This window comes from Dysidea avara, chromosome 6, assembly GCF_963678975.1.
Source record: "Dysidea avara chromosome 6, odDysAvar1.4, whole genome shotgun sequence".
Lineage (NCBI taxonomy): Eukaryota > Metazoa > Porifera > Demospongiae > Dictyoceratida > Dysideidae > Dysidea > Dysidea avara.
The window spans coordinates 4,228,052-4,240,522 of NC_089277.1; the positions used below are offsets into that span (position 1 = coordinate 4,228,052).

Below are 12,471 nucleotides of genomic sequence, written 5' to 3' on the forward strand. Positions count from 1 at the left end.
ATCTTGTACACCTCCAATGCCAATTCAGGTCCTTGTTGCATAAACTTTAGATCCACTGATAATACCTTGGAAAGATGTTTATAAGGTGGTTTTATGAGTATTTGTATTATTAGTGATCATATAATTATGCTAAGACAAAATTTCATTATAATACTCAGCATATTGATCAAGTAAAGCCTAAATATGAAGGGGGGGCTTCAGCCCTCAAAGCCCCCCCCTGGATCCACCCCTGAGCTGCATAACTGTACTCATACAGAACAGTTATGCAGCTAATTGGGCAAATACAGCACACTTGGGAAAATACAGTACAGTTATGCAGAGAATTTATTTAAGGAATGTTGTTATGAAAACAATGAAAACAACTCCAACGTGCATGACACTGTAAATCACTAAAACCAACCAAATATTGTTTTACAGCTAGAAAAGATTGTATAAATACTTAAGTGATCATGAAGCATAGCCAGCCACTAATACAGCACGATTGATCACATGCATGACATTGTAAACCACTAAAACTCACAGCAGTCAAATTAATCCTATTAGTTCATTAGAAATAGTATTTATAAACACTTACTGATAATTATCCTGATCACCAAAAATTACAGCAATTTGCCCCAAGTACTAGAGGAAATTGCTTCAAGCCAGATGACTAGGAAGTACAATATACCACTTAAAGCACCACCTTACTTGTGTGTATGAAACATGCAGCCAGTGTTGGGAGTAACACGTTGCGTAATATTATTACTTTTGTGATACCTAAGTAATATAACGAAATACGCTATAAAAACAGGTAATATAACTCAAGTTACTTTATTTACAAATGTAACGCATTATCTAAGTAATATAGTTACTGAAACTAGTCTAATATTACATAACATTAGTAACGAAGTTACTAATCTCGTTAGTAATCCACTGAGTAACGCCTAACCACAACGAAGTATTGAAGCCTACTGAATGAAGCTTATTCACCAGCTTCTTACTTATAACCAAGATTTGCACATTGCCCAACAACGAAATCATGTCATGTGGTAAAGTGGTAGTTTCACACGTAACAGCTTAAGGCTATGGACATAAAGTAATATAATATTCAATTATATAGTTACTTTATTTTATGGGTGATATAATATGTAACTGTAACTAAATAGTTCAGTTGCAAGTAATATGTAACTAGTTACTTGTAAAAAGTAACTTGCCCAACACTGCATATACCGTATAGCGGGTTATTTTCGAAACAGAAATTTTCGCACAAGAAGCTAAATCTGAATTTCGAAAGATTTTAATTTCGAAGAGTGCATATTTCGAAGTCCGGATGGATTTCAAATAAACGGAAATTCGTGTCACAAATTATGAAGATGCGTGAATGTTTGCCTAAACCTGACTTACTGATGGAATAATCCCCATTCCTGTGCACTGGAGAGAAGACTGAGGGAGTCTCGGGTGGAGTGAATTCACTGGCACGATCACGCTCGATCATAGCTAGCATAGAGCAGACGCCATCAATTCCCATTCTGGATCACCTGTTTTCTGGTTATTGGTACAGTAATGATACAGTTTACCCATTATCATCAGCAATACTGAGCTAAAACTCGAGGAATACACGAACGAATCGCCGAAAGTTGGACGATTGCTTTCACTTGTGGGAATTTATTTTCGAAAACAACCGGACGTGGGAATTTATTTTCGAAGAGAAGGGCCTCTTCGAAATATCCGAAAATAAAAACCTTTCGAAAATTACCAGCTATACGGTAGCACTCGGGGGGGTTCTGTGATACCTTTTTCATTCATCTATTTCAAGTGTAGCTAATTGCATTGGTTCTTACTACCAATTTCATTGACCATTGTGAACATATCTGTGTATTTACCTATCACCTCTCAAAATGGCAGAAAGGACACTAGATTGTATGTACATGTTACCAGAATATTGAATGGCATAACTACACTCAATGAGGACGCAGTGCATGACTTAAGACACTGTTTTAGAAGCATATACCGTATGGAGGGAAACTTTGGCGCCATTAAAATTTGGCGACTGACCATGAATTCGCCAAATTTTCCCGATCCAAATATTTTGGTGGCGAAGAAAACAGCAAAGCGAGCCTCGAACTAATCAATTTTCTACTCAACCAAGGGATAGTGGGCCAGACATTACGCTAGAGCCAAGCCTGCCTCGACTACCTCACTAGGTAGCTAGTTACTGTACACGTGGTATCCTCATACTTCAACTCGAAACGGGCATGACAAGTATAGCGAGTCCTACCATGTTAAGTACGATATTCACATTCCAGAGGGTGTAGATCTACTGTTTATATAGTATTACCTTTTATTTGGTAGCTGACTCCAGGCGCCAAATCGCTGAGAGGCGTGGCACTCCAATTCTCGCTTCAGTGATCTAATTAATTCAATACGGCGTGCGCTTTGCTAACAATTCGCCAACAGTGATATTTTGCTTGATTCGCCAAATTTTCCCCCCTTCAAAGTTTCCCTCCGTACGGTACACAGTACTTTGTAGGTCACGTGAGTTCTATCATGATAATTTCTAGCTATCATATCACGATACAAAATATTTTTACAATTATTGCCCAGCACTAATGCAGACATTAATATGTTGATCATAAAAATAATGCTATATTAATATATACACTATATACAAAAATCATGTATATTCAAGTCAAACACACATGCACACACAAAAAGTTTATATTTTAGGATTCACTGAAAGATTGGGCCAGAATTTGCAATTTCAGTTTTTTTTTTAATGCTATTAATCTAGACTTTTTATCTTAATTTTTATTTGCTGCAATTGCAAGGTTGTAAATACTTGACAAGAAAAACTAACATTGATCTCTGTTGATATTACAGAAGAATTTAATACTTCAGTCTACAATTGAAGTATTAAATTCGTCTGTAATATCAACAGAAATCAATGTTAGTTTTTCTTGTCAGTATTTACAACCTTGCAACTGCAGCAAATAAAAATTTGAGAATAATACTAAGACTTTTTTGCCACCAGGTGCCTCATGTATATGTAACTTTAGGAGAACATCAATCTTTCTTTAATTGATGGTATTTTCTTAAAGTGCAGATAACAATTTATGCCTTTCGTTTATCATGTACTTTTGTAGCAGTTCAATGTAGTTATAAGAATCTCTTGAGTTGTGCCATTTAGAATTTGCAAAGAATTGCACTCCAGAATTCTACAATTGGTGTGCTTCTTCAAACAAGCTTCTTGCTGCCCGTTCACCAGATTATTGCCATTTGTGATCAGTACTTTTCTTCCCCCACTTTAAAATAAATTTTTTTTTTAGTTTTCAATTTTTATGAGTATAGGTAACAACTGACTTGAACTTGTATGTACACTCTGCAGTATGTTTGGCTATCCACAAAACAGGACACATGTAGTATATACCAAGCATCTGTGTTCAGGAAATCGTTGGTTTTATTGCATTGTTCACTGACCTAACCATCTTCTCTTTTCTTGCAAGTTCTACATTTTGGCCATGCTCTCTTACACTGGCATACACATTTCAGTCTTCAGGTCATTGCTTAAAGTGCTTTCCTTCACAACCTTGCAGGTACACAATTAACCACACTGCATTGTCTGATATCACCCAAGTTGTCAGTTGCTCAAAATATTTATTGTTATTGTATGCAAAATACTGTATAAATAGATGTATTAGATAAACTAAAGTCATAGGTGGATCTGGTGAAGTGATCACAATGTGGTTATAAATAGATCCGGTGGGTTGTTGAAACAGATTTACGACAATAAGGACATGGCTGGCCAGAATTTTTAATTCTTGTGGCACAGTCTTCACAAGTTCTGGCATGACCACAGGGAAGAAAAATGCATTCAATTTTCTTGTCGTAACAAATTTGACACAATCCTGCATTAGACGGAGTGGTAGACTCGTCTTCATCATCTTTACCATCACTAGCTCTCATAGTACTTATGTTGTTCTCATCCATATTTTGTGAGGCCGACTCCTCGTACTATAGTGACAAACAGTAAATTGTATGAACTGACAGTTAATACAAAGATAAAATTTAAAGGATCAAATATTATAAAGAAGGGAATAGCAAAATATATAGTGTATATATAATAAAACAAGAGAGGTTGTCTATACCTGCAGATATACTAATGAACATTTTAAGACTAAATTAAATGACCATCAGTGTATCTGCAGATATAGGCAACCTCCCTTGTTTCACTACTTTATTTTGCTATTCCCTTGTCTCACTACTTTTATATTCTTTGGTCCCTAATCCAACTTAAAATTTCGATCGTGTGTTTATTTTTTATAACATAGTTATGACTAATGAACCCACACACACCGCATCAAGACAGAATGTCACTAGGCATGCCATAAGATTAATTTCTCATTTGAACCCACAAGCCAACAATTAATTACCGAAAACTGCAGTGGTCATTATGCTTCACCTTCAGCTCAGTGATAAGAATGAAGAACAGAGAGTCTCTACAACTACCATGGAAACTACAGGTGATACTAAAGCTAATAATAGCAACCACCACAGCAAGAGGGAAGCTGTATCATGCTACCACAAACTGACACATTGCATTGTCAATGAAAATAACTGGGACACAAGGAAGACAACGGTAAGTCCATGATGCATGTACTGTACATATTGCGGTTGGCGAAGAGGCTGGTCTCAGGACAAAACAACATAGAGCAGTGAAATGCAACTGAAGTCATCAGAAAATTCAGTCAATAAACAGAAATTTTTTGAAGTTCCAAAGAAACTTGTTGGAAGATTCTGAAGGCATTTTTGGGCTTCATTAAGCTTAATCAATTTAATATTTCCAAGCTGTTGTGAAGGAAAACCAAGGCGGTGATTTCAAAGGGCAGGAAAGCCAAAACATTAATACGTATATACAGTACTTTCAGCTGCTTCAACTATATATACATGTGCCACTTACTATAATCAGTTTCTTTGATGTAATATCATTTGACTGCTGGAGAGAGGTCATAGCATCGTAACCTAATTTCTTCTGAGATGAGACACTTTCTTCTGAATCAGAACCTCCTGGTGGAGGTGGAGGTGACATCGTAGGAGGATTGGATCTCCAGCTGGGTGGATAATACATTCCTTGAATTGCTTCACCTTCATTATCATTTGACCTGGGTAGACCTTCAGTCATAATAAACCCAGGTAGGGAAGGCTCATGAGAACTTTTGCCAATACTTGGAGGATGCCTTATATCAAGAGTTGATGATGTAACTGTAGTGTCAAACTGGGAACTCTGGTAATTTCTACTCTTAGGTTCAATGGACTTTTCTATTGAGTATGTTTTGTCAATACTTGCTGAAGCTGATATACTTGACAAGTGTGTTTTAAGGAATGTACAGTTGGGGCTGTGTTTTCGATGCTCATCAATCACATTGTCACTTTTTTCCCAATCTTGTAGGACCACACGACATGAGAAACACCTTACTACATCTCGACGAGCTATCATGTAAAATCCTGCCTCTGCTAATTCTTCTTTTGGTAGGACCCCACCCCAGTATTTGAATGATTGTAGTCTTGTAGTTTGGTCAGTGTAGTCTGGAAACTCTAGAGTGATATCTTTACTTTGAGTAGTAGGCAACATTGATTCTGGTTGAATATATGAAAAGCTTGGTCTCTGTTCTTCAACAGATTTACTTTTAGCAGTTAATGTATGAAGAAAGGCACACCGAGGGTTACATCTCTGATGTACACTAAGAGGTATATCTCCTTTTAACCAGTTACGATATCTGACCCCACATTGGAAACACTGTACTAAAGATCCCTCCCCAGTGTATACAAACCCAACCCTGGCTAGTTGTTCTGGGTGGACTGATTCATTCAGTGGCCATCCTACAAATGATCTGATCCTTTCCGCTTCTGACCCATAATTTTCTGAATTGATAGGTAAAGTACTGAGAAAAAAATCATCACCTCCTCTGCTTGAATAAGACGATCGTGGTTCATCTAAACCAGTCACTACAGTGTGGATAGGTTTACTACTGAAAAGAGTTGAAGACTGTAATTGACCAATACTTGCTGTTTGTCGAGCATTAAGAGGTTTAGAAGGAGCAACAACTGATTTGACTTTTCCCTTTTCTCCTTTTATTATTTGTAGTTGTTGTCTGACAAATGAACAAGTAGGACTCTTCTCTTTGTGTCTCAGTAATGGATCCATGTGTTTAGTCCACCCATCAAGTTTGATGTTACAACTGAAGCAGTAGACAAGATCTTCCTGACCAGTATATGCAAACCCTGCCTCTGCCATTAATTTAGCATCCAGTGATCCTTCCCAAGGTGGAGGAATTATAAATGTTTTTAACCTGTCTGCTAACTCATCAACTTTAAGTTTAGAGCCTTTTCCAGGATCACTTGTAGACTTTATGTTCATCAAATTTTGTGGTGTTGTCAACATAATTTTTGAATGACTTCGAGAGTTTGAACAATCTTGAAGCTTTGACTGATCTTGAAACTTTGATGATTGGTCTAAATGTTTTGTTGAATGATACAGATGTTTTGTTGATTGATTTAGATGTACTGTTGGTTGACCTTGAGGATTTGAAAAATCTTGAGGTGTCCCATTCTTGATTCCATGATAACGACCTTCAGGTGAAAATGATTCCGATGCTTTGATATGATTTAGCGCCATTGTGTGCTTTGCAGTTTTGTAACAATCAGAAACTGAATAGGTATCCCTCAAGTCACCAGGTGGTACTGGTAATAAATATGTTGAACAACGACCATGTGTGTGGAGATTGAAATCATGTGTTTCACATGTAGTATGTTTTTCCAGACAAACATTTAAATTCTGCGTTTGATTTGAAAAATTCATGACAGAGCTCACATCTTCTTTGCAGGATATATCAGCAACAAATGATAACAGCACCTTGTGATTATCATGGAACATTTGTGGTTTATTCTCCATATAACATATTTTGGATAATGGCTGCGGCTTATATGATTCACCTTTTGTAGAGTCCTTCACAACAAACTGTTCAGTACCCTCATTATGAGGATCTTTTCCTGACTGGATGTTATCTTGATCACTGGTAGTATAATTTCTTCTAAAATTCTTCATAGGATTATCAATCTGCTCACTGGAGGCACTGTCGTCATCTACCAATGTAATTCCTTCTATACCACCTGGATCACAATTAACAGTTTCAAAAGATTTACCACGACCATTATCACACGCAGCATTAGAAATCCTTTTAAAATCACCTACAGTGAGCGGACGCTTGCATCTTTCTGCAGTATGTTCAGTTGCCATAGTTCTTCAGCTCTAAGCATAAAAACATCAACATATAATATCACCACATAGCTTAGCTATTAACAGAGTTTAAGTAGGACACTTATATAATAATTCAGAAGCAAATAATGTACTTGGAATGAGAAAAATTTACTCTCGGTATTCCTCACTACTTTTTTGATTAACATTAAGGATGAGATACTCTTACAGAGCAGTCAACTACTCCAATAGAACAACAGTCAACAGTGGCTGATTACAAAGTGCAAGGAATCAAACTGTTGTTGGAAAAATGGTAAGCCGAACTATTCATGAATGGCTTTCAGTGGATTGCCAAACGGTAGTTGCCAGACTCGCAGTGTGGCTTTCAGAGGAGGCAACATTGTGCAGGCACGATTTTTGTGGACATGCAGTTGATGGAGAAAATAGTCAAATTTGCCTAGCCATCACTGACACCTGAACCTTGAAGTTCGTCTTAATCTTCTTATGTACATACATATTCATTTTCCTTTCATACACTTTAGAAAAATCTCAATAATTTGTGCGTGCTTAGTCAAACCCCTTTGGAGGGTAGTATGAGTAAAATGCAGCCCAATTACAGTCCTATATTGGTACAGATCAGATTAAGAACAGAGCTATGCACAAATGGAAAAGCGATTGTCGACATGCCTACAGGGTAATCCACTTGACGGTCTAGAAAACACTTAGAGTATCAGCTAAGGAGATATAAAACCAAAAAACTGATCAAGATACTCTAATAGAAGTTACCAATTGAGAAGCAAAAAAAAGGGTACACAAAGGTCTTACCCAGGGTTTAAAAGGGACTTCCATACCAATACACCTAAACCCTTTACCACACTGCCAATACTATTATTACAAGTACACAGAAAAATTTGGAATTTTCAACTATGAGTAGGGACTATAACACATTGATAAAAAGTACTGAAACAAGCTGGAGTAGTGCACAATATTAAATCACAGTAAAAACAAAAAGAAGTGTTATATCACTTCTGTGCACAAGATACCATAACAGAAATACACAGTAGGGATATAACACTTCTTGTTGTTTTACTGTGATTTAATATCGTGCACTACTCCAACTTGTTTCAGTACTTTTTATCGATGTGCTATGGTCCCTACTCTAGTTGAAAATTCCAAATTTTTCTGTGTACTTGTTTGTTAATTTTTTTGTAAATAATTTTATTATGACTGGTGAACCCACACATACCGCTTCGGAAATAGTGCCGCGTGTCCCAATTATCATCTGAAAAGTGAAGTATTCAATACGCTTCGTTGTCAGCTATGTCCAACCTGCTATGCAGCATTTCAAATCAAGAACTGTTAAAAAGCACCTCTGGAATCCATGCATACCGAAAGAAATGGTGCCACGCCCCCAGTTACATCAATTATCGTCTGAATAGTGAAGTGTCCATTACACGGCTATGTTCAACCCATTACACAGCATTACGAATAGCACCTCTGCTATCAAAATAGCCATTATGACAAATACGGACAATTTCTGTTACAAAGGAAAGCCATCACATGCTATCACCAAATCGACACTTTTCACTGTCAGTGAAGATGAACAGGACACAAAGGAGGACTAAGTCGATGAAGAATGCATTGTATGTATTGCGGTATGCCAAAAGGCACCTGTCGGGCTGAAGCGACGTCGAATAGTGAAAAAATCAAGTCCGTAGCCTTAGCTTTTATCGAGTTACGCTTGTCTGAAGGCATCAGTCAGTTACTCAGTCACTTGAAAATTCCATTAAATAATTTTCAAATATATATATATATATATATATATATATATATATATATATATATAATTTCGTAGCAACTTGTTGAAAGCATTTTGGGTTGGTCTGAAGGCTCGTTTGGGCTTAGTTTTACCTAACCAAAACTGCCACACCCTTGTCAGGGGAAATGAGGCTGTTTATTGGTTGATATTTCGTGGGCCACGCCTACTCCTTTGTGGTTCCTACTATACAGTACTATTGTACTGTACGATTAAAGCTTTACAGTGACCAGTACTGAAGATATAACAACAACATGTGCTGCAGCCTAACAAACTGGAACTGAAGGCTTAAAGTAGATCACTTGACCTCGCTCACCTCACTTAATTTCTACCTTACAAATGAAAAGTTGTAGTTTAGGAATTATGTTACGGCACCTTAGTCATCTTGGGCATAGCACAGTACAGGGGAAGTACCACTTGTGCTGCCAACAAAGTAGTGATGGGCGATATTGGTATTTTGCTATATGATTATTGTCATGAACAAATATCACGATTATCGTCGACTCAATTCTTGTGATGAAAAACACTAAACACATCATGAATCGTTAATTGAATGATTAAATTACATTGAAAATTTACAAATATTTCTCTGTTTACCACGGTTATTGCACAATAATTGCCGATTTCGATTATTACTAGTCAATGAAAAGTATGCGATGTCAATTACTGCCAATAAAATAATCACGATTATCACGATAATTGAATTAATTTCCCATCCCTACAACAGAGCATCCCAGGATTCATCTGCATATCATGGCACTTGATGGTGTGGGCACACACTGAGCAAAAACACACCAACAATTAAAACACACTTTGTAATGGATGATCCCCATCTGGACACAATACAGTGGAACTGTGACCCACAGTGAACTTATACAGACACTGTGGGACTAAGATTTCTGCCAACAATCAAGAGATTTATCATGACCATCAATATTATGTTCTTATGTTCATATTAGACAGTAAAAAATTTGACAGGGAATTAAACTTGGCGGTTAGCAAATCGAAATCATCATATCCGACTAACGAAAGAGATCAAAAACAGAGAACTACAACAGTCCGAAGGAAGACCAATAAACCTACACACATATTCTAACAAAGATATACCAACTCAGGAAGATAGCTAGCTACTGAGCATGGTCCACACAGCTGGAGCAAGGCGTTTCTCTAAAATTTCTGATTTTTCGTATGGCCAGAGACATCTACAAGGCATTCTCCTACACCTACTGACGCATCTCAGATAGCTACCGTGTACTCATGGTAACCTTCGGCCTTGGATGCAGCTATAATACTCAAAGCTATTCCTTCAGCATCACTTGGGCTTTCACTACATTCATCAAATCACACACACACACACACACACACACACACACACACACACATATATATATATATATATATACTATCCAGTTTGACTACATGGTGCTGTAAATATGTTTGTGGTAAACCCCAAGAAGCCAGATCTACCCACTGGCTGACCCATTTACGAAGCCTTTGGTTTATTTTCAGCTACATGTAGGAAGTCCAAGTAAATGTGTAAATAATATAGTCAGTACCTGGTTTACTGCTAAGACTGTACAGGTATTTCAATGCAGAACTGTGAGCATTTACATTTACCTCTTGGTACAAAGAACGCATGAAGACACCCAAGTGTATAGCATATGGCTTTTGTAATTGTCCACAGAATGTAAGTCTGTAAGAAGTGGTCACATTAGGAGTGAGGATTAATAATCAATACTGTAATTGACCACCACTTGCAAATGAATACAATTACTGGAAGCCATTGAAATTCCATACAGTATATGTAGCAAAAAGTGATTTTAAAAATATTCTTTGGTATTTTATAAAGCTAGCAATATTTCATCTTTGAGCAACAATCAAAGAAGATATAAGTATAAATAAAGTTCGAGTGCATGCATGCTTATAGGCCTCATGTATAGCTAGGCATTGGGCCACTGGAAGGTGAACACAATTCAGTCTAACAATAAAGCTATGCCAAAGTAACAAATTCAATTAATTCATTTTTTTGCCAACTGGACAAATTAATGAATTATTTGCCAACTGGACAAATCAATTGCCAAGGGGACAAATTAATGAATCCAATTTCCAAAACCTGTTAACTGACAAATTTCTTAGGTCATAAAACCACACACTTTAACACACAGTATGGCTGCATTATTGTTACATAAGTGTAATCATGTGATCTAACAAAACAACTTGTGGACTGGTCGCACAATCGAGTGCCCGTTCTAACACTACACTTGCTAAGTGGTTTTTTCCCCTGTTACATCATAACAGGCCAAAATTTTGAATGCTAGCCATGGACAGGTTAAGGAATGTTCCCTTGTATAACCATCACGCTGCAGTTAGGTATTTTAGCAGTTCTCTGCTTTTCCAAGGAGTTTTATGCTTTCTGTACCAGCGTTGAAACCGGGTCACTACTGCTGACCCGGATGACCCGGATTTGACCCGGATTAATTAAAGCCGAGGCGTGTGATAAGAGCTAAGTTTCGGCTAGTCTCAAGCGAGCGAACGAGACTACGTTTTGAGCGTTCGATTCGTGTTGAGTAAATATTGCAACTTCAGCCTAGCTGTAGGTTGAAGACCAAAAAAAAAAAAAAAAAAAAAGGTCATCACCTACTGACGATAGCTACCCCTCACCATAGATACCCTCAGTTTCGTGCTACATACTGCACTTACTAATAAATGGGCGTGGCTGAACATATGTTGGTAACGCAATAAGTGGGCATGGCTCACGAAAGAGCTACGCGATAGCGTTTATAAGTTCCATGTCGTCAAACGTACAATTTCGTTTCTCACGTGATCCAATCCGGGTCAGACCCGGATACTTTGTAAACCGGGTCGGACCCGGATGACCCGGAGAAAATGTGACCCGGATGACCCGGAGAAAATGTGACCCGGATGACCCGGAGAAAATGTGACCCGGTTGACCCAACCCGGTTTCAACACTGTTCTGTACTGCCAGCGTTCAGGATAATGCTATGAATCTAACTCCAGATAGCATGGTGGTATTTTCTAAATTCATCTGGTATGGTAATGGTATCATTAAAATACCTTCTCCTATGATACGTACTGGTATAGCTCTAAGAGGTGTTTCTCCTACTATTCATTTGTAACACTGTGAAATGGGCTGAAAAGGGCTGAAAATAGCTGTAAGTGAAGAATAACAGCCACTTCCTAGGACACTTCAGTAATTGATAGTTGGGATGCTTGAATCGTCCATATTTATTTTGTGGTGACCGGATTGATTGCTGAGGCGCTTCTCCTATTGTTGTTTATTTGTAGTGCTGTGCAACGGGCTGCACATAGCTAGAAGCAAAGCATAACAGCCAATTCAGTTTTGATTCAGTAATTTATAGTTGAGCTGTGTGTTCAGACGAAAACATTAACTCAGGTGCCATCC

At 37.6% G+C, this 12,471-nt stretch overlaps 1 protein-coding gene and 1 long non-coding RNA gene across 3 annotated transcripts in view; both read right to left on the reverse strand.

Annotated features, from left to right (window-relative positions):
* Positions 1-2,385, reverse strand: part of LOC136258887 (uncharacterized) — a 42,991-nt gene extending 40,606 nt beyond the window's left edge. Inside the window, exon 1 of the long non-coding RNA XR_010703088.1 lies at positions 2,318-2,385. This is a non-coding gene — a long non-coding RNA (uncharacterized lncRNA). The remainder of the gene's footprint in view (positions 1-2,317) is intronic.
* Positions 2,386-2,593: 208 nt separating this feature from the next.
* Positions 2,594-12,471, reverse strand: part of LOC136257439 (E3 ubiquitin-protein ligase XIAP-like) — a 43,626-nt gene continuing 33,748 nt past the window's right edge. For both annotated transcript variants that reach the window (XM_066050648.1, XM_066050649.1), the window contains 2 exons: positions 4,937-7,285; positions 2,594-3,990 (listed from right to left, as the gene is read on the reverse strand). In XM_066050648.1, the coding sequence (XP_065906720.1) occupies positions 3,724-3,990; positions 4,937-7,273 (2,604 nt within the window). In that variant the 5' untranslated portion in view covers positions 7,274-7,285 and the 3' untranslated portion in view covers positions 2,594-3,723. The remainder of the gene's footprint in view (positions 3,991-4,936; positions 7,286-12,471) is intronic.